General features: G+C 37.6%; 1 protein-coding gene across 1 annotated transcript in view; it reads right to left on the reverse strand.

The window, feature by feature from the left end:
* INSC (INSC spindle orientation adaptor protein) overlaps positions 1–23,628 on the reverse strand; it is a gene marked incomplete at its 3' end in the record, with an annotated part of 126,389 nt that overhangs the window by 32,754 nt on the left and 70,007 nt on the right. The window contains exons 3-7 of the mRNA XM_083864222.1: positions 22,388–22,733; positions 21,855–21,907; positions 20,130–20,253; positions 17,844–17,957; positions 12,531–12,656 (exon numbers count right to left, since the gene is read on the reverse strand). Of these exons, the coding sequence (XP_083720348.1) occupies positions 12,531–12,656; positions 17,844–17,957; positions 20,130–20,253; positions 21,855–21,907; positions 22,388–22,733 (763 nt within the window). The remainder of the gene's footprint in view (positions 1–12,530; positions 12,657–17,843; positions 17,958–20,129; positions 20,254–21,854; positions 21,908–22,387; positions 22,734–23,628) is intronic.

Genomic DNA, 23,628 nt, shown 5'->3' on the forward strand with positions numbered 1-23,628 from the left:
CATTGGTTACACCAGCTGGCTTGGGATTAGACACTGGCTGTTTGTTGGATGAGGCATTGGCTGGATTGTCACCAGCAGAAAGTAGTAGTCAACTGCTCAGTGTCCGTATGGAGAGTAGTGATGAGTGAGGGCCCTCAGAAGCCTCTATTTGGACCAGTGTCTTCCTTCAATATTATTTTCTTGAGCTTGAAACTAACTGTTGGTTTCAAATAAACCATGGTGACAGCAAAATAAGATTATCTGTCAGTTACAGATGAAGTATAAAGGAAGTGCACACATGTCCAGCGTGGCAGGATTCTCAGTATGAGGACATCATGTCAAAAGCCTTACAGAAGATATGACATTAATACAGATAAATTATGTCAGTGGATCTTCCCTTGTCCGCTGGGTAGTCATTCCATCACAGAAGCATTAGGCTGGTCAAGCAGGACTGCTCCTTGGCTAATTTAAGTTACTGTGAAAACGTTTCCACACCTCCTTTGTGAGAAAGAATTGACAAATATGAGCTCCTACCAAAACTGGAAAGGCTTCTGTCTTCTTAATTCAATGTGCTGGTTCTGTAAGGATTTCTTTTTCATCTCAGCGGAAGATCCTTGTCAGACAAGCATATGAGTATGCCCTGAGCCATACAAAAGGTTGTTAAAGGTTGTTCTTCCATTCCCAGGGACTGTGGACTGTAAAGGAACAAACTGAAAGCCCTCAAAAAAAAAAAAAAAAAAAAAAAAAAAAGACCTCAAGACAGTACTGGCAAGGGAAGGAACAGTCAGTGAAAGGGAACAGTCAGTGAAAGAGCTACTGTCTGGGAACTTAATGATAGGCAAGAGAAGAAAGGTACAGGTCAGGTAAATATACAAGCGATGCTGTTAGATGTTTATCTAACAGGATTATTAGTTTTACCAGAAGAGGTTGTTTTTCCAACAGCTCTTTAAGTGTTCTCAAAGATGCTTTATGAAACATAAAAGTTTTAGAGTAAATCAGGCAGTGTGCCAGACCTAAGTGGTTTCCTGCAAACAAGCCTAAGCAAAAAAATCCCCTTACAGTGACACACAAACACATCTCTACATCATCTGCCATTAATTATTGTTAAACCTTCCTTATTTTAAGAAATACATGGAGACTTCATACATGTGATATGAAGCTCACATATCATGAGTGAGCTTCAGTTAAGCCACATGGTAGCTCTGAGCTCATTACAAACCTGAAGTAAGAAAAATCTCACACAATTAACTTTGGTTTGTTAGGAGCACATGCAAGAGTAATGAGTAAAGCCAGCCCTGACTTCAAATGTACATCATAAGGAAAGGATACCAGGTTTCATCTAATTAGCCAGCTGGATTACACTGGGTTTGATTTCCTCTGTTTCTTTTTTACAACTAGCTCTGGGAAAACAGTCAGCTCCACTCAGGGCTAGTTTTTTGGCCCACTTAGCAGAGTCAGAATATGACCACCAGGAAAACCCTGAGTGAGTATTTTGTTTCTATAATGCTGTTTGAGGGGTAAAGTTAAACTGCTTAACACTCATTTAAACCAAGCAAATCTACTGGTAAAATGTTTAATAGTGACCAGGGCTAGAACTGGCCAAAGCTGATATTGTAAAAGTTTCCTGCGCGTATTTTTTTCTCTGTTTTCTAAAAAGTTTTCTGACTTTCTTGCAATGATAGGTACTGGAGATGAGGAAGGAGAAAAGAGGGTTTGACCAAATATTTTGGCTGTAATTTTGGCAAACATTGTGTGAAACCAAACAAAAACCACAAAAGCGACTGTATAAAATTAAAATTTGCCAAATACAAACTTGTGGATTTCCCTCTCGATAACAATATCCAGATTGTTCGCATTTTGGGAGCCCTTCTTGGATCTTGCAAAGGTTCCCTAGTATCTGGAGCTAGAAAAGATTCCCAGCTGATATCAGCACTGAATTGAGTCACAGCAGGACTCTGAGAGCCTCCCTGCCTAAGTGTGAACTCTGGGAAGTGCTGTGGTGCAAGGGCTTGTCAGCACCACGCTGAACTGGAGGAAGGGTAGAAACACTCATGGGAGTACAAGAATGGCAAAAGTGGTTTTGGAAAAGAGCCAAGTTGTAAGCTGAACCTAAGCTGAGGTTTCTGTTCTTTGCTAGTTTGAACTATTACCAAAGAGCAAGAATAAGGAAGTGGTCAAGATGAGAATTTGATTCAGAATACGGATGCTCTGGTGATAAAAGCTGATTTTCTGTAGTGCTCTCATGTCATGTAACCCCAATAAGTGACAAATACCTATTTCCAGATCAAGCCAGTCACTTTGTCTAGCAGCCTCTATCATGTTACCCTCATGTATGACTGAGATCAGCTCATTTATGAACATACAGAGGTATTTGTTTCCAGCTGGCATGACCTAAAGAAAAATATAAATCACTTGGAACCAGGAGAAATAATTCTCTGTTTTTGAGAGTTTTGATCATTCGGTACTTCTGTAAGTCTAGTAAGGAATTCCATAGCTGCAGTTAGATGAATAAAGAAAGGATTTTCTCCTTTTGCTTTTTTGGTAATGTGCATCTGAGGATTTACCCCTTCAAAATTAAATGTATATTAACATTTTTGAAAATCGATGTTATACAAACAGGAATTGATACACAAGAAACCACATGGAGCACTAGAAAACTCAAAGAATGATAGTTAATTAAGGTGGGAAAATAAACATGAGAGAAGGATTAGAAGGAAAAATAATGCTGGTAGTGAATCCTCAGGCTCCAGAGGCATTTAAATCCCTGACATGTTACCAGATCTGTCCAGGAAGGTACCTGCTCTCCTTCCTGCAGAGGTCTCAGAAAGCAGTGAGGTTTTAGGTGAGCTCAAGGATCAGCCAAACAAGAAAGGGAAGCTCTGAACAGTAAACTCTTGGGACTTTCCCATGATCCAGAAAATTCATCCACAATACTGAGTCATAAAACCTGCAGCAGGATGGGTTGGTTAGATCAGCAAGACTTATTATTAATAGCAGAGATTTTATAGAGGGGAACTATCTACTTGTATTTCTCTCTTTTTACATGGATTTTCACTCCTATCTCTCCTTTATCATGGCTACAGCTAATCTACTTAGAAAGTGCAACCTAAACACATTCAGTACATATGTTTACACCTGCCTACAAATGCAAATATTAGATGCAACAGTTTCCTGCTGAGTGAGGAGAAAAGGATTATCAAGTTACTCATCTGATAGGTCTTTCTGTAAGGCCATCTCTTTCCAGTTTTCTGCCTCTGTCAGGGACAAGGGGAATATTTGAGGTCCAAAATAGCTCTCTGCTTGCACTCTTTTTAAATGCTTCAATTGATCCTCATTAATCTCTGCCTTCAGTTTAGGAGCTGAGTAAGCTGTTTCTTTCATCTTAAAATTAAATTTGCTTGATAGATGATTATTATTATTATTAGGTAGGGAAAGCCCACCTGTTATTTGATGTGCTGGCTTCTGTTCCTTTGGACGTCATTCGTGGATCATTCACTGCCCTGATCACTGTCATCACTTTAGGTAATACTTTAAATTGTTACAGAAAAATCATCATCTGGTGATTTCCAAATTATTTTTCATTTATAAAATTCTCTTAACATCCTGACTTTTGAAACATAAATCTAGAGCTATTTGGAGTGCTTGAAATAAAATACTTAGTGAAATATAAAATCAATAGATAGCATAAAATACTAACAGAACTGACTGCAAAAACCATGTGTAAATTATATGGGAGCCAAACAAGTGCAGAGCAGTCACCTGGCACCAGACCAAATTTTCAAAATGAAGTTGGAGGGAATGGCAATCCACAGGCACTGCTCCAAGTTGATCTTGCCATTTGAAGTGTACACCTCTGTAACCTGACATAGCCTGGGGACTTTCCTTTTCAGCTTTTAAAACCTATTTCAATGAAATTTATCTTTTTAGAACAAGAAGAAGAAGAAAAAAAAAAGATCTGTAGAGTCTCTCCTGCATCTCAATTAATAAAATCGAGGTGTATGAAAAGACATAGTTGAGAGTTAGATTAAAAGAGTGGTTGCTCCTCCTTCAGTAACTACATCCTGTATGGAAACCACATGCCAAAGTACATCTCATTCTGTCAGCTCTCACTCGCTGAACCCTGCTCTGGAGCCATAGTATATGAAAAAAGTATAGAAAATAGTATAACAGTGGCAAGATTCACTCCAAGCACATCAGTGATAATACCTGAATGCCACTGCAATGCCTTCCTCTCATCAGGTCTTACTGAAACATGAAAAAAACTCCAATAAAACAGCGTTTCTTTGACTGCTATGAAATTTTGCATGTGGACACATTATCACAGATCCATGCTTAAGCAATATACCACTTTAAGTACAGGACAAACCTCACAAAGCCCAAATTTGTGGGTAATGTGGAAGGAGTCACATTACCAAGAAATGACTTTAAGGATTCATAGTTGGGTTAAAAGACAGCTCACTTTGAATTGACATAAAAAACTATCCATAAATTTTTAACAGAAGAGATTATTATGTCAACTCATAGATTGCCTGTTGCACTCCATTGAAAAGGCAGACAAATTTTATCCAAAAAAATCTTTCACCTATTTGATTTTACTCTAAAAGTTTTCCTTTGTTCCACAGCACTGTGTTCAGTACCCAATAAATTAATATTTACTTAATGACATTTATTGCCATTGGAAATCTCAGTCATGAACAGACCAACGGATGTGCACGTCTGCTGACATTTTTAGCAGGTAGTGGTTCTCTTGTTTTTCAATTCAATTACTCAGATGTTTAAGGCTGAGTGCACATTTATATGTTTGCAGAATCTGGGCAAGGCCAGATATCTAAAAGAGGATCTACTGATAAACAATAGAATCTGTGTCCTCCAAAGCCCAAAGGCGGGTATTCACCAACTTCTTAGCCAAGTCTCACGTTGTCCTCCTTCACCAGCATTATCAAAATGTTTATCTTTAGTGCTACACTTGCTGGTTCCTTTCTCCCTCTTTTAAAATCTATATGATTTAAGTGAAGCAAGTTTTGTAAGGAGAGCTAATATCTTTTATCAGACCAACAGATACATATCTCTTTAGAGATATGCATCAGGACTACAACAACACAACCACTCTAATTTCATTAGTCATTTTAACAGAATTGACATAATGGCCATGACCTCAGATAAAGCAGTTTGTGTATACTTTTTTCTTATGGAGATCTGGCAATGTACCATAATCCTGAACCAACTTGTCTGTCTTCATTCAATTCTGTGTCTCTTGAATGAGGCATAAAAAACCTCCTTGTTTTCCTTTTTGCACGATGAAATGGGTACTAACATAAAGTGAACAAATTTTAATCTGCTGTGTAACTAGCAGAAGATTTTCAACAAATCAAATGCTCTTCAGAGATTGGGTTCCAGATGATTTTGGGTTTTTTCTTTTTTTGTTGTTGTGAGGTTTGGGGGGGAGGGATGGGGGTTTTTTAAACCTCTTTTCACACTGTTTTCCAGTATTCACAAATATCACTTCCATTACTTCCTTATTTCACCTTAGAACTGCAGCCTGTTGAATCCAAGATGGTCAGATTCTGCAGTGACCCAAGAAGCCTTGCTGCTATTGTCTGGGAAAGTGCTGAAAGAAGCTACATTTACTAATTTTGTGTACATGGCTGTGTAGTCAGAGGTAAAACTTGAACCACCTAATACACATGGAGCACTTGAGGAAGGGCAGCTCCTGCACTCTCAGATATGATTTAATGAATCTTGCAGGGGCTTTGACAGAAATGTAATTTGCCAAACACAGCACATTTTTCACTGCCAATTAATTAAACAGCCTTACTCAGAAGAAGTGTCCAGTAAATTAAAGAGCTGCAAGCGTAGAACTTTACATTATCTAATTGTACCACAAACTCAGCTACTGAAACAGATATGCCTGGTTATCTAAAAGGCTTTGTGAAAAGCAGCTTCAATATGTTGCCCCTCCTGCTATTCCATAATTTTGACTCATATTTCTCTCTCATTACTCTTCATTCTTTTGTGACTTCCACAATTACCACTGACAGCAGTGAGACACAGTTCCCAGCTCCAGCTATCAATGCCACCAACTTTCCGTGTGCTGTGCTCTGTGTGTCAAAAGTTGGCAGAATTAGTCTTTAAAAGGTTACTGTTCTCTCTCAAAATTCAGAAACCTCTCTATCCATCCCTGCTTACTGTTTGTAACTTCACAAGTATGATTTCAAAGCCTGGCTAAAAACAGCTATGGAAGATGAGCCAAAAGAGTGTTCCAGGATGAAAAGAAGTGAATTATGCAGACCAGAAGAGTTGATTCTCCAGCCAAAGGGCTGTAAAAGCAGTGCATCACTTGAACCTATCCACCTAAATCATTTCACATGTTTCCAGCACACAAGGCAGTGCTCTGTGGTTTTGAGCATGCAGAAAGTAAGTTTCTGGGCTCTTCCCAACCATGAAGCTTCACAAGTTTCTCCTGTAAACAAGCAGTGCTTTAGGGAACATAAAGGAATGATATTCCTCTTTACAAACAGCATTAAGAATGTGTTTGCCAACATGACCTGTGAAAAATTCAGAAAGGTTTGTAACGCTGCACTTTGCCTGTTTTTGTAGGAAAAGGATGAGAGAAGGGTTCCTTGACAGCTTGACACCTTCTAATGGCTTCTAAGGATCCCGTACTTTGTTATGACCCAGCTTTATCATGCCTTACTCAGGAAATAGAATAACATGAATTTTGACTCTCTATGTATTAAAACAAAACTTTAAAAACTATGGTCATTTCAAAACCATTTTTAAAAAATATCTTAATCATTTGAATTTCTTGAACTCATCTCATTTTAGAATAAAATAACCATGCAATTTTTATCACCTTTGAGACCATCTAATCCTTGTTCTGAAACTACTAAAAAAGGCCATGAGAATTTTTCATCTAAGAAGCCAAGAAACACTAACACAAAGCTCTTCTCTGAAGCAGTAATAAGGGCTGAGGCAGAGACTTGTTGAAAATGTCTCATTGTTGGAAGTCCTGTAAATAAGTCACCATTTGGCATAATAAAAATCAACATTTCCCTGTTTCTCAGAAAACCTACACCTCTTAAAAGAGGCAACCAACCTGCAGACATGCTTTTAAATGTAGCAACCAAAGGGTTTCTTCTACCTAAACTGGCAATCTCACATACCTTTTCTAGAAGAATATTATTAATAACATCCTTTGACATTTTGCATTTGGAATAATGAAATATGAAGGTATCTATTATAGCTCATTCAGGTCAGGAAAATTTTCCATCTCTGTAGTGGTGTGGGTTTGGTTTTATCAGTTTTATGTATGTATTTGTTCCTTGTATTAAGTTCATTTTTATAAGTTATAATGGTTTGCCCCATGCACCCATGTTCCACCCTTATTGGTTTCATCCCAACCCCAGTTATATGTCAGTCAGAAGTTATCCAGCCCCTGGGCCTTGTCTGTCACTTTGGGGTCTCTCCCAAAAGTCTGGAAAGTTCCATGAAAAACCCCAAGTGATTGGACAAGACTTCAGCTGTCTCCCCACCTGAGTTATTAATTTGTTAGTATGTATGTCATTTATCCAGAGAGCCTTGCCCCTTTGGCCCCTGATTTGTCCCCAATTAGACCCATCCCTGAGTTCCTCCCCCCCAAAAAAGGTGCTGCATTGGGGGGGTTCGGAGAGCTTTTTTCCCTCGTTTTTCCCCCGCTGCTTCTGCTGAGGGGTGTCTGCTGGGGCAGATACCCTAATGAATAAAGCCAGCAGTTAACCCAGAACAGCCTCCTCTTTTTTCCTGCCGTCGTTGCTTCACTCCTTCAACCAAGCAAGAACTCACAGGGTCGGTGAGGTTCACCCTGCTACCGAGCCACCCCCTTTACTGTTGAGGTGTCAGGGCTAGCCGAGGCAGAAAAAGACACCTCAGCACATCTCTTATATTGTACAAAGTTACTTCCACTGTATACCAGGTACAATGAAAATTAAAACATTCATGATTGTGGAGCATTCTCATGCTGTGACAATAAAATCCTTGGGCCACCAGGTAACTTTAACATTCAGCCTTCAAATTAGTGACTTTACCTTCATCCCATCCAAGCTCTTATAACGAAAGATCTTTCCCTGTTTCATAGAATAGTTTGAGCTGGAAGGGATCCTAGAGATAATCTACTTCCAACATCCCTGCCACAGTCAGGGTCATCTTCTGTTAGGCCAGGCTGTTCAGAGCCTCATCCAGCCTGGCCTTGAACACCTCCAGGGATGGGCATCCACTACTTCTCTGGGCAACCTGTTCTGGTGCTCTACCCCTCTCACAGTGAGAGGAGTTTCTTCCTAATATAGAGTTCTCATTTCTGTCTCTCCCTACAGTCACATAGAGACTTGAGTGGTTTTAGTAGCTGAGACTTCACCTGAGACAAAGTTACTCCGTGATTTTAACTAAGGGTAATGTTTGAAACTGAAAGTTCAGAGTGGTTAGAGCTGAATTAAGTAATCAACACACATTCACCCAAAAACTATGAATAAGTTGTACTAGGAGGTTCTATAATATATTTTGCTTGATTCCCCAGAATAGTTTGCTTTTTCAGCTGTATCATGGATGGACTGCATTACCATCATGCAGAAATTATTACTATGTTTAAGAACATGGATATTTTAAGACTCAGACTGAGTTCACAGTGAGTAATAGATTTTTATGTCACTCATATTTTAGAAGTCTTTGTAAAATTCATATAGTTTCCCAGCCACAAATAATGTACACTTCATACTTTCTTTACCCTTCTTCTTCTGGAGGTAATTTGATTTAGTGTGCTTTAAATGAAGGATTCAAAGTAATTTGCAATCTATTCCTGGGCAATTTTGCTTAAAGCACAGTGATAAAAGCTGTGTCATTTGTTAAAAAGGCTTTACTAATGAAAGTAACAGCTGTTGTCACCAGTGTCTCTGGATTATCTCCTCTTGATGAGTTGATTCCAGGTATCTTGCTTTCTGGAGTAGTTTAAATAATGCAAGTAACCATGCTCAGCACACTGTTAAAATTTAGGCAGCTGGCTATTTGTATAATCATCCTGTTTTTGTGGCAGTTGACCCTTGATCTAGGTCCCACCTAAGCAGCATTTTTTAATGGAATAACATCTCACATGGACAGTAAAAAAATGCAGCACATTGCACTGTTTGCTATTTATTTCTGAACCAGCTCTGCAGTTCTTTTATTGCAGCAGGAAGTTTATTGCCACAGAAGTCTCAGTGAAAACCCACACAACTGAGCTTCAGTACGGCAAAAATTGGAAAGCTGTGCCTTTTAGTACCACCACCACCAGCTTTTGTACAGACATCCCTGAAGCAGAAAAACTGCCACAGTTCTTAGACTTTAATGAGGCTGCATGTCACCAAAAGTATGGGAAACACTTTGTTCTGACAGCTCTGCACAACAAGAACCTAATGTATGCTTAGAGGGGTAAGGCCTGAGGAATTGCTCTAGAAAAAAAAAAGTGAAGTCTATTCAAACAAACCCCATTTCCAGGCAAGGTTGCTCCATGTTGAACACTATATCTGTTAGATTTCATGTGTGTTTTCGTAACGAAAGCATTCTGGAACTACAGTTATTCCTAATGCAATTTGCAGGCTATACATCCCCAGGATCACAATTTTTACTTTTTCTGAACCGTGTCGCTAAATACACACAATAATCTATCCCAACTCTGTACCTCCAACTCTCCTTGCTACATTGAGGTGAATTAAGTTTGCAAAACACATTCATGAAGGTTCAGATATTCTTCTCTCCAGAACCCTCAACAAATCCTGAGAGCCAATCTCAGACTACATCCCTGTGTTTCTGTCCTAAACCTCAGAGCAGGGCACACCACCAGGTCTGTCTGCATATCCAGCACTAACGTTGTTCTTCAGTTTCAGTCATGCTCAGCTCTCACAAACTCCTTTCAGTTGGGGGTTTAGGGATTTTATCTAATTTCTCTGTCCCCAACTACCAGTATTATTTATTTTGTCTGTATAAACTCTGGAATGCCCAGATCAAGGATAAGCAACTCTTCTGGTGGAGTGAGCTTTCCCCTAAAAATGCTTGAGTGCCACAAGACACAGATGACAAAGTTTTCTTGGGTATAGGGACAAACAGCTGCAGGAATATGTTCTGATTGTTTCTACAGGTCTCTCCACTCTACTCTGAAGTAGGACTGGTCAGGAACCTCAGACCAAATGATGATTTCAAACCTGCTGTTATCACAGTAGATTACAAAATTAAAGCGTATCAAACAACCAGATACCTACAAGCAGCTTGAAGCATCAAAATTACCACTTGTTGAGCACAGTTTACAGAGAATGTTAATTTATGCAGTCCTCAGGCACAGAATGAGACTATTTCTTCACCATTTTTCTATTTTAATTGCCTAATTTGTCACTCTTGAGTTCCTGGAGCCCTGCACTTCAACGTACAACAAAGTAAGAGTATCAGTGTATTATCAAAATTCAGTAAAGTACTTGCAAGTGAAATAATTGTTCCAAACTCACATTTTAACCAGCTGATTTTACATCATTGTACACAGACCCAACTAGATTCACCTAAAAGAGGAAAAACTAATCATTGCAACAACTACCTTATCACTGCAATTACAACAGCGTGTTTATCAAGCTGATAAAAAAGGTGATAATGGCCTTTTCCAGTGTGATATATTAATAGATGTGTGGCTGGGAAGAACAAGAGTTGGATAAAAAAAAATGAAAGAAATGCTTTTTATTAAAATAGGCAATTTTCTACATCTTTAGAAATGAGCACTGAATTGGCAAGATCAAAGAGCATTGGATAAATAAACAATATCCTTGATGTCTTTAGTAGTTAAGCACTGCAATTACTGGAGAAAGTGTACCACCCCCTCTTAGTTCACCTGTTTCATAAGAAATTATAGCTCTTGCTCCTTTCTTTTAAGTGGTCTTTTAAACATTTCAATGGCTGTGCAATCTAATTAAAAATACAGGGAGAAGGCTTGCATAGGGTTTTTGTTTTGGAGTGGGTTTTTTTTGTTTTCTATTTTTAATCTTGATTTGCCTAATCTGAATTGCTTAGTAGTCAAGCTTGGGTTTTTTTTTTAAATTGAGTATCTGTCATTAAAAAACCCAGTTCAAATTGCACTGATATTTTAATGCACTAGGTGGCATAATGATATTCATATTAGAGAAATTAAATGATTCACCAGCACCCAGATACTTGGTTGGATAAAAGAAGCCACCTTTTCTGCCAGATAAGAAGTCCTATGATAACTTTTGTTATTACAGGATTGTTAATACTTTTAACTCTCTCTTGTGTCCTTTGGAAGAGTACATCAAATTTTGAGAGAAAAGAATCCTGTTCAAATTTAAAGACAATGCTTTAAGAATCGAAAACCCTTGAAGGTAAGGATTTACTTTAAACCCTACTCCAATCCTGATTGTGATCAAGTTTACCCTGAACAATTTTACTTGTGGTCAACATTGAAACAGATCAAAGAAATGTGAGGTCGAGAATATTTGCTTTTTCTGGGACTCCCGTTCCATCAGCTTTGATATGGGCCATGATAAAAACATCTTGATGCTGCCAGGAATTGGACAGGGTGACTTGAATCAATCTTTTTCATTTCTAACTCTATTAACTCCACCATTATAGTGGACATAATGAAAGATCCTTTTAGACTGATTCTGGTGTCAGTCTGAACCAGCATTATGTCAAAAAAATTTAAGTCATCTTCATTTACTGTAAACTCAGAGACTTGCTTTTTGCTGCAGGTGTTCTGTCACAGTTTGCTTGAATTTGGAGCAGTAAATTACAAGATACATCAATGTAAAGAGGCAGTGAAATCATTTATCATTAACTTGAAGAGGCCATTATTCAGCTGAGGAAGATGACTGTTTTATGAAATACAAAGGATGAGATCATGATTTAGAGACCAGAAGCGTTCACTTTCCAAAACATAGCAGTATGTCGTGAATGTGAGAAAGAAAAGGAGCCTAAGAAGTGGATATAATTTTATCTGGATAGTGTTTTGATGCTGGCCATCACAGTTAAAAGTGGCTTTTATGAAAGCTGCTCCTGATTAGAAGACAGTTTTTGATTGACTAATGACTGTATCTGCCCCACTTCTTTCTGTGCCACTACAGCTCTCACAAGCTGCAGCACTGCCACAAGCAGGAGCACTATCAGAGCATCAGGAAAGGATTTAAAGTGGTATAAAGCCTTCTGTCTTTCAAAGACAAGTTGAAAGAGTGGCGTTTCAAAACACTTTAGAAACTCCAGAAAATATAATTTCTCTAGTTTGTTCTCCTTTTTTTATGTAATCATTAATATGTTTACCACTAATATGTTTTACAAGATTATCCCCACTTATAAAGCTCATAAATAAAGTGCAAGGATAATGCTATTGATGGAATTAATTCTTTGAAGACTGAAGATGTGTTCAGCACAGAAAAGATGAGCATAGTATGGAACACAGTATTCAAACACCACCAAATTATCAATTTCTGGAAGAGATTAAAGACAAGGCTTCTCTATTTTTTGCCACAGTCAGTAAGGAATCCTGAAGTGCCTACCTTTTCCAGCTGGTGCATCCCTTCCTCTACACAGCAAATTGATGCCAGAGTCCTCAGGGTCTGAGGATAAAGGCACCTGAAACAATCCTGGCGACAGATCTTAAAGAGAGCAACAACACCTCCTTCCTGTAGGGGGAAAACAGCAATCAGGAAAGTAGCACTAGAGGTTTCCTCAGTACTTAATCAAGATTGGGATGGGGAGCAGATTCCTTTAGTAGTTTATCCAAAATTGCTATCGTAACACCAACAAAGAGGATGTTAAGCTCACACAGAGAACTCAAGTGGATTAATGCTTGTACACTAAGTGATGAAAAAGTAATACAACCTCAGTAGGAGGTGTGCTTAAGCAATTGACTTCTACCAGTTACAAGCTCCATTTAAATTAAACCTGACATTCCTGCAAAAATTACAAAGAACCATCAATAAGTGGCAATTAGAGTGACATTTAACTGATCCTTCAGCCATATTATTAGTATAAAATAGATTTTTGTTAGCATATATTTCCCATTCCTCTACATTTCTGAGCTCCACACAAAATTTACTTAATGTTAAAATTATGAAGGGGAAGGTCATATGTTTGAAGAGGTACTAAAAATAAGGTGGAAATAGGTGTCAAATTCTAAACACATACAATCCAAATCTTCATCTGCTAATAAATAAAATTTGCATTCCCAAAATTTTTTCTTTAAATACTACAGTGGCAAAGAAATAAGTACATATTAGAGTAACTAGCCTCAATTAATTTCCAATACATGTTGTAAACACATGTTTTAGCGAATTTCATACAACAAATGTAAATATATAAATAAATACCAACAATGTTGCACTTTGTGTGGGGGGAGTTATATTATTTTTCATTTCAAAATGTTGTGCTATCAGGTAGACCACATATGTCTTTTATGATGTAGAATCAGACATATGATGAAGATTAAAGGATTTAAATTATTGATGACAGATGAAAGATCTCAGACATGAAATGTTCAGATTACAGCAGTTAATTAAAAATAGTTGAAATTGTGGACCAAGTGAAAAGTACACACTTTTTCTAAGCCTGTTTCAGTAGACTATGTTTTAAAATATTTTTAGAATTACAGAAATAATATTTTTTTTCCTCAGCCATTTTTTCTTCAACCATTATTCAAAAGCTCAACAGGTTATACTGATTTAAAACCTCTGGGCTACAATTCAGACTTTACTCATTTTCAGAATTCTGTATTTTTGTACTAGTTCTGCTTGAATACAGTAGAGAATAATAGAGGAAGCAAATTCCTCCATTCAGTCTAACAAAAAAAAATTATACCAAGTCATATAGAATTAGACAAAATTAATTCTTCAATGTTAGAAGACAGAAGTATTAGATCATGTCTTTGCACAAGTATATGGAATTTGTGCCATCAGTGAAAACAACAGGCTCACTGAAGTTTGTTAGGAGTGAAACCTATTTCTGAAATTGTAAGAAGAGTTCATGTGTCTGTTATTTTATATCTAGTACTGCTATATATAGCCTAGTGCAGAAAGATATTTCTGAGCCTTTAAATTAAAAAAGAGGCGGTACATTAACAAAAAAAGTTTCTGTCATATTTTTCCTTCTACAAAAGGGTACTTACATTTCACCCAAGCAGTAATTAAATTCTCTCAAAAATATATGGAAAAAGCTGTTGCACTGTCATTCCCAAGCCAAAAGTAACTCTTTTGTTGGGGGGTTTTGCTTAAATTTCATTATCAATTTGAACATTCCCACAGTTCAATTGAATCAGGGATGATCTGATCCTCTGCTTTAGCCATAATAAGCAGAAGTTTGTGGACAAATCTAGTAATACTCAAGTGATATTGGCTTATTTGCTTCAAGCCTTTTTTATGCCAAAATGGGTGCCCTGATTTTGCCTTTGATGGACAGGAAGTGATTTATCACTGCATTTGTCAGGAGGAGATCTGTAGTCTTTATTTTCTGCCTCATGAGCCATTACTAAGCTGTAAAATATTGACCGTGAGTAATGAACCGAGAGACCTGTAAGTGAAATATTGGATGGGTGGAAAACAGAGCCTGATTCCTTGGCTTGTCAAAACTAGTCCCCTCACTGGGATCAGAGCATTTCTCTGAATTTATTCACCTTTTTCAAGATTCATCCCCTGTATCTTTTGCAATGATGCCAAACCATTCCATCTGACAGGGACGTACATAAATTGGTCAAGTGGGTAAACATTCAGAGGAAGAGAGGGACATTTGTTTTACTACTTGATGACCTCCTTCTCTCCTATATTGGATTAACAGAAATTCAATTTTGTGGGATGCTGTTCAGAAGGGCTAGATTTAGGTAATAAAATCACCTGAAACACAAGCACCAAAACTATATGGATTGAGTGAATTAGGGAAGAAGGGAAAAAGAAGGGAAACAAAAAGGCATCTAATTCTAAGGTGGAATATTTTGCAGTTTCAACCTGAAATGACAAAAAATGCAGTAAATTCTCATCAAGGCTTTGACAATATTTATAATTATCTTGACAGATGATCTCCAAAGAGACCTTCATCATAAATATTTGCTAGAAAAGGAACTGGCATTTAATGAAGGTAAGGCAGGATGCATTAGAAGCTTCTCGAGGAAAGTGATCTGCTGTACAGCCATAAGGAATTCCAATAGTCAAGTATTCTCCAAGGGGGTTGGTATGAGGTATGAATATCTTCATTTTTATTCCTTTCTCTTTTACAAGCCTTTTATCATGGCACTCTCTTCAGTATAGTTACTATTATACTCTATCATCAGTAAAATGCATTTTTTTAAAAAAAATTACTTTATCATTCTATGACCTATTTTTTGTAACTCATACACAGATTGTTAACAATTCTTCTGCTTGTCACAAATCCAAATCTATAACACATTTGCTCCAAGTAAGGCTAATTTTCTTATGTTGTCCATGCTACTACTCATTTTTGTTAGAGACCTTAGGTTTTACATCTCTGACAGCTAGTGAGAACTACTACGGGCTACCAGGGTGAGTCAGCAACATGATTTTTTTCACAGCAGATTACAAAGTTACCTGCTAAAAAAAAAAAAAAAAGTGTCAAAGAATGCCTGTAGGTGGAATAAAATTATGGGGAATGCTTCAGCATAGAGGAGAGCATTTGATAACCTTTTTTAATTTCTGTAAAATATTAGCAAGGGACGAGGGAGAAGGAGAGAGAAGACTGGAATTCCTACCAAAATGTAAAATGAGAGACCAGTCCTTGTAATATTGTAGCTTTACAACACTGTCTTGGTTCTTTTTTTTTTTTTTTTTTTTTTTTTTTTGCACATCCAAGATTGGTGTGCTTTAGAGTTGTAACTTATAGCTTGGGACAGGAAAAAACCCAACAGCAGCATTCAGCATTCCACAAGATCACACTTTGTCATGGAGAGTAAAACTTCAAGGTTACATGGACAAATTTGTTGAACTTCTTTTTCACGGTAAACAAATAATGTCTCTGGCTAGTTTTTATCAAAGATACGACCACAGCTCTCGAGGGAACTATGGATTTTTTTAAAAGATTTTGAAATCTTTTAAATTATATGACTTCAATCCTTTTTCACCCTCCCAATGACTGAGAACAGTTTGAGATATTTTTGTTGTTTATTTTCTGGTTTGAAATCACCCTGAATTTTTATTGTCATAGCTAACTAAAACCAGTGGCTGTCTCGTCCTTTCTGCTTCTGAGATTGTGAAACCAGTCACAAATGAAACTTGGATTACAGCACAAGCAACATTTCTTGTGTTATCTGGTCAAAAACTGGAAATGCCACAAAGTTTGCAAACAAGAAATAAAAACATGTTTTATTCACATAGAGAGCTTTTGGAAAGACCCAAGTTAACCTCCAAAGCAAGCAAAGCTCAGCGCTGTTAAGTTTCTTTGTCTGAACAGAGCTTTTTACCCATTTGAAATTCTGGTCTGTTACAGTTCCTCTGCCCTCTTGGTCACTGATGCAGGTAACTGAGGCACTGCAGAGGGTGAGGGATAAGGGTCAGTGTGGAAAAATGCATTTCCCAGTGCACAGGGCAGACAGAGACACAGGAGAGGTGATGTAATCATGGCTGTAGTTTGGCAGCCAAACACCATTTAGGGGTCTTTGCATAAAGGAATGCATTTCCTCAGCTGTAAACCTGTGACACACCCAGGTTTTAGCAATATATTAGCTTAGTGATTTATGAAAGGTCAGACTTCACTTCTGCTAAATTAAACTGTTACGGAAGTCGTAAAATCATAAAAAGCCCGATATCAATTTTCTTTAATTTGTTAATTCTGCACTTCTTCAATAATCAACATTTTAACATTGTTTTTGGGTACCACTGAGTGGAGCTCAAATACCAATTTAGAAAAAACCAAACCTCTCAGGCTGTTGACAGAATCCACTACAGGTTTCTGAGTCTGGCTCGTTCTCAGCCTTCAGAACAGAGGAGTACCTTTTATGGTGTAAATATCCATCTAAAGGCACATAGAAGTAATTAAATGCTGCTGTCTAACCTGCCTCTGAGTAGAATAAGGAACTGGCACAGCACTCCACAAGCAGTAGCTGGGGGAGGGAGGTTTTCCTCCTTCTGCATGCCCTGATTATCCTATCCTCAACAGGACACCATGTCCCACCTTCTCACATTTTCAAGATCCAAGTGTCCTCAAAGGTGCAAACTCTGCAGGGATTTCCAGTGTCATGGATCTTGACAGAATGACTCATTTATACCAAAAGTTAGCACCAACTACTCACACATTGAAAAAAGTAACTGCAACTGCAATGATCAGTCTTTTGTAAAAGGATAATAACAAATGCAAACTATTTCTAAATTTGCATCTTTAATAATATCTCTGATACACACAGCTGAAGAGCTCTTGCTGTTTTTCTGCACAGCCTGCCACAACCATGGCCTACTGTAAAGTTTCTCTCCTTTTACACGGCTGGTATTTAAAAGGTACTATCAGGAGAGACAGAGACACTAAAAAGTTCCCAAAATTACGGAGTGATATTACCTCAGATGGCACAAAGACAACTGCAACTGAAGTAATGCTGAGAAGCCTGTTGGAGTTGACCATCCTACTGAAGATGCTTGCACAGGTATTGGGCTTTATTAAATTAAAGATTGGGGGGATGTGGTCCTCTTTAGAAAAAAAAAAAAAAAAAAAAAATATCTAACATGACAGTTGTGGTGGTAAACTCCATAGAGTAAGACTTGAAAAAGCATCATGAGAAGAGAAAAAAAGTATTTTCTCTGAGTAAATTTTGTTGCTCTTTAGTGAAATAGGTTTCTCATGTTGTTATCTTGCTTTGGATTGCTCCGTGCATCCCTTACCTTGGCTATGATGCGGCAGAGGTGAGCACCCTCCTGGGCAAGGCTGAACAAACTGCCGATGGCCGACTCCGTGACGTACAGACTGCCCGAGAGCTCTATCTGCCTCAGCAGGTTCTGGGGGACACAGGACAAAAATCCTGCAGGAGTCAGACTGACAATGCACATTGATCATTGCATTTGAGTAGATGCAACCAGGGATAGTGGTGTTTAAAAATAAATATTAACAGGGTAAGGCAATGGTGTGAGACCGTTCAGTATGGAACTCTTCAACTATTTATGTGTTTCGTCTGGGATTAAACCAGAATTTTCAGAGGGCACCTAATTTAGTTAGTATAGAAGCTGAATCACATGGTGATACAAGATTTCCGCTTTATTTATAAGGAATATTGCTACACCCTTTCTTACATTAACTTCTAAGGCTCTGGGTTCATCACTGCCCTCAGTCAAAACGTCACTGACAAATAGATATTCTTATAAAGAAATACAGTTTATTTATCCAATGAATGAGATAGATTAAATATTTTTAATCTTTCTAAATTATTATCTTGTGTCATTGCAGCTTTAGAGACACACAGCTGTGAAAAGTACATGAAGTCTATTTCATTTTATATTTCTGAAAAAATACGTAGAATCACTAGAATAATTAATTTTATTTCCTAGGAGGAGGAAGGTAAACATTTTTGTATTTTACCCAACTTTGAAAGAGATCCAAGGAAGTATCCTACATTTTACACTGTTATTTATACAAAATTCAATTACCTTGCCTTTAAGAGGCTCTATTCTTCCGTCTTTAGCATTAGAAAAATGCTCCATAATATTGCATTAGAAAAATACTCCATAAAAGGCATAGCTTAAGAGTTCAAATTTGACATGAACCTATCCTAAGTGAAATTCGTATGCACGGATTAGAAAAAAAAAGCTCTGTATACAATTTAAGCTGAAATCTCTCACACAGATACTTAGTCTGCTTCAGAGCTGCAAACTACTCCCAGACAATGTGTTTTTATGGCAGAAGTGGGCACATTGCCTGACTGAATGGCTCAGAAAACTGTTCATAACATTGTTTTTATTAATGAGTTCTAATCCAAGTCCTTCAGCCACAAAAATACACACAAGATGATGTGGAGTCAGTAATTCCACTCCCCTAAAAGAAAAAGGGAGTAGGATTTCAGGTGCCAAGATGCCCAAAGGCAGAAATATCAGCAGTGAAGAACTGTTCTTCAGACTGAAAAGAATAAACATCTAAACAATGGTAACCTACTCACTGAATTTGAAATATGCAAAGTTATTTACACACTTCAACCCATATATTTAATGTAGTTCTCATAAATCTCAACCACAGAGCATTAGGAAGTAGTTTGTTAGTTTGACTGTAATTCTGCAAATATATTTGGGATTTTCTCAACCTCCTAGTAAAAACCCTTTAAAACTAGAAGGGATGTTTCTGAAACCACCTTTTTTTTTTTTTTGCCATCTTAACACATCAGGGTATGTTAGAGTTTAACCAATAGCGTGCATTAATTTTGTTTTGTCACTGTAATAAATGCTTTTTCACTATTTGTGTTCACTAAGCTTCTCCTTTCTTCTTTTTCTGCTGCCACAACACAAAATTTCACCATAACACCACCTCTAAAACATGGACAATTTTTTGGGGCAGAATTATATTTGAGGCTTTTATATGTGAAAAAGACTAGAGCACGCAAAAGGAGAGGGGAGGAAAGGAGGTCCAGATAGGTTGGCTAGATTTGCAAGTTGCTATTATTTCAATAACGATCTAATGGAAAAAAATTAATGCATTTGCAGCCTCAGAGTAATTACTCAGTGTATTTCACAGAATCACAATCACTGAATGGGTAAGGCTGGAAGAGACAATCAGAAGTCATCATTTAGATGCCTTGCAAGAAAGAGACATCAGGAAAAATAAGTAACATGGTGAGTCAAAAGATCATTTTGTTTGGGATTTGAGGTTAATGGAGAATTTGAGAATACAAATACCTAAACCTCATTGTAACATATTTGAATTACTGATCATAAATTCGTTGAAAATTGCGTGCTCTAATTCTAATTCTCCTCTTAATCACAGAATTATAGAAGTGCTTGGGTTGGAAGGAGCCTCTAAAATCATCTAGTTGCCATCTCCCACCTGGAGCAGAGACACCTACTAGATCAGGTTTCTCAGAAGTCCCATCCAATCCAGCCTTAGATCCTTAATGGATACTTGCCCTCAAGATTCAATAATTTTGGAAGACCTTTTTGGTCTGCGATTTTTTTTTGCTATAAACTAACCTGTGCCTCTTGTGTTAAAACCAGCTCTATCAACTGGCCAAAATACTGGGCAACAGTCGTGAGTGTTTCATTAACACAAGATTTCATGGACTTCAGTATCTCTTCATCTTCAGTCTGTAAGCACCTGAAAAGAAAGAGATGGGAAAGGGATTAACAAAAAAAAGATGCAACAGACCTGATTGTCAGAGGTCAGGCCCATGTTAATCCCAGGATGTAACTGGAATTCAGCTGTTCACAAGGACTTTGTGTCATTAGCATCATTCCAGACTTTAATTAAAGCTTTGTCTACACAGAGTAAATACACCATGAAAGGATAACAGCAGACACTACTGAATAATTTTGGGATCACAATTTACCTCACAGACTGCAGGCCAAATTTTGCTGCAGATGCTGTGTGTTTATACAGTTCAACACTGCTCTTTTCCTCTTACAAACTCTTGGACGCCTGCATTTCAACTGCAGCTGTGCATATCTACCCATCTTTCATGAGCAATGAAGGGCCTTCAGTAATTTCCACTTCTTTACCTTCTTTGGCATAGTTTAATGATAGCAGGATAAAGATGAAGAAAGAAATGTGTCCAGATGAGTTCAAACAGCATAATCAAAAATAAAATTTGGCCCTTTATACAGAAAGATACATAGGACACCTTTATAGAGTTAGTACAGTTACCCTGTAACTAGTGATGTTTGGCTGTAATTGAAGAAATGAAAAAAAAGATGGAAAACTTTATACAATTCAAATAAAATAATGAATAATTCCTCACAGAAATGCACTCATTTGTATTGTCAAAACATCTTCCACCCAGGCAGGCCACTGTAATGGAAGATATAGTTTTGGTGATCAGCCTCTCTACCTGCACACAGGTCACCTTTTCAGCTTTACATGTCTGTCAGCCACCGTTATAAATTTTTTTGTCAAAAAGACAAGCAGAGAGAGGGCTGATTTGGGGCAGAAACTTTGAGATTGGATCTCATTATTAAATCAATGTGTCTCATAGTAGAATATAAAACACAAATGTGAGCTGTGTGGGTTTGGCAAAAAGCAATAGTGCTCCAAAAAAAAGTTATTTCCTAATAATTAGATGGTGTTTTTTCCCTGATGATATCCCCACACAGAATGACTTGCACAATGTTTAAAATAAACCAAAAAAGAATGATTGAACTGTGCTGGGGGAAATGGGTAACTTGTGTTAGAGAGTGGAAATAGCATGAAAAGAATTACAGAGATTTTTATTATCCATTCTCAGCATTCCAGATTGCAGGGAGATGAGTAAACCTACAATTACAATTTAAAGGAATGTGTATTTGCAGGTGTATTTACACCTACATGTGTATTTATTTTTTTGGTTTGAATTACAATGCATGGATATGTTCATACAGGAACACTTAGTATGAGTCTCAAAAGCCAAGTTTTCACACCAGCTGAAATCCTGACTCCACAGAACTAAAAGCGAACTTCATCACTGATGTCTGTCACAGCCAGACTTTCTCCCTTGATGTCTATGTCAGACTCTTTGTGCAACAGCAGATCCCATTTCATTAGGATGCAGTTTAGGTAAAAGCAACTAAATTCATCCACCAGAAATTAACATTTAGAAAGCTTTGCAGAGTTACAGCAGTCTAGGTCAAACAATTGAGGGTGCCTATGGATTGTGCTTCTCATTAGAAGTTCAACAACAAAATAAAAGAGCAAAATTAATACTTAAATTACAAAATTTAAGTTACCTTTCTGTAAATGCTGTAAATTCTGAACACTTGTCTACTAAAAGTTTTTCAAGCTGTGGAGAGAGCAAGAGAAGTGGTTTTAAAGTCATAGCCATACACACAACTGCTTTACAAAAATAAATCCTTCTTTGTTAATCAAAAACCCTCTCAAAACATAATATTTCATATGAACACCCTTCATCTACTTTTCTGAATAAAACAGACAGAGATAAAACTGAGGTTAACAAAAAAAAATTAGAATTTTCTACATTTTAAATGCAAAGGAACTCACAGATGGGTGCCAAAATACTTTAGTGCTGTAGTCCTCAAAAGCAAAATATTTTTTCAATGCAATTTGTCGACATGATTAACATTTAGAATAGTTTATGATAAAATAGGGTCTGGAGTAAGTCAAGAATTATTTCCATTGCTGAAAGTCTTAGGGGATATGCAAGTATTTCTTACAGATTATTTAAAGCAAGTTTTAATTATTACAACAAAATAAAAATTCAGAAAGTGAGAGAAATATGACATCAGCTAAGGCATCTTCTCACCTGGTGCATTTCTTCTGAGGAGCTCCCGGAGAAGGTGTTGTACTCGTTTATCATGGAGCGCACATGGCAATTGACTCTCACCGTCATGCTGTGGACCCTCTGCCACCTGTTCTTCTCCAGCTTCTGAGCAATCCTGGTCAGCTCTGTGCTTATGATCCAAGCTCTCTTTAGCAGAAGCTGCAGGTTATCACAAGTGCTGTACTGCGAGGAAAGGATGAGTTCATTTTGTTCCTCCTTCTCAATGCTGATGGGCTTGGACTGGAGAATGCACATACACTCACAGTCTGTCATCAGCTTCAGGTCTTCCATCCATCTCTGAACAGAGTCCACCTGGATCAGGTGCATGCTGAAAGGCAGAGAAGGAGAGGGAAGAATGAGATAAAGCAAAACAACCTTGGAATAACCACCAGCAACACCATACAGTTGCACTCAATACTAGGTTACAATGGATTGACCAAAGGCAAATAATTGAACAAACAATTTGCTTGCAATAACACAGTGACACGTTTATCTCTTTATTCCAAAACCAGGTTCTGGATTTCTAATCAATTTTACATCACATATCCTGCTATGAAATTATATCTGAAAAATCAGCAGCAATTATAAATAAGTAAACAGAAGTTTAGAGTATATTTTTTGGGGAAAAGCTTCTTGTACATTCAGAGTTTAATGTGGAGAAGGAGCAAAGCTACAAATGTGTTTGCTTGTTCTTTATGAGACTGTCAGGTTTTTCTAGACACTTGACCTATCAAGTGCTTAACATAAGATTTTACCTTGCAACATCTCTCCAAAGCCCTTCCAAACTTACACAGGCAAACCAAGATAGTGAGCAATACTGCCAGCAATATCTTTGTTCCATGTCATAATCCTTTAAACTTCAGCTGGATTCTGCTTCCTGACCAGACCTTTATCTTCCCCCTTATTTCTCGTTGTTTTCTGTCCAATTTGCACACTGAATTCCAAAGCGCATTTTTTACACTACAACAAATATGGTGTAAACCAGTAGGGCTGAAAAGTTCCTTGACAAGTGCACCCTGACAGAAGGGCAGTGAGCCTGCATTTTGTGCCCTTGCACCTTCCAGCCAGTAAAACGTGGTACCTGAGACAGAAGTAGAAGTTGAACTGATTCTGAGTTCATCTTTTTGAGGGGCCCCATATTTCATAGTCCTAGATAAAGATGCCTACTTTTTTTAATAAGGTGCCCAGCTACTTAAAATAAAAATACCTTAATTCTCATCCCA

The sequence above is a fragment of the Zosterops lateralis genome, assembly GCF_965231275.1.
Source record: "Zosterops lateralis genome assembly, chromosome: 6".
Classification (NCBI taxonomy): Eukaryota; Metazoa; Chordata; class Aves; order Passeriformes; family Zosteropidae; genus Zosterops; species Zosterops lateralis.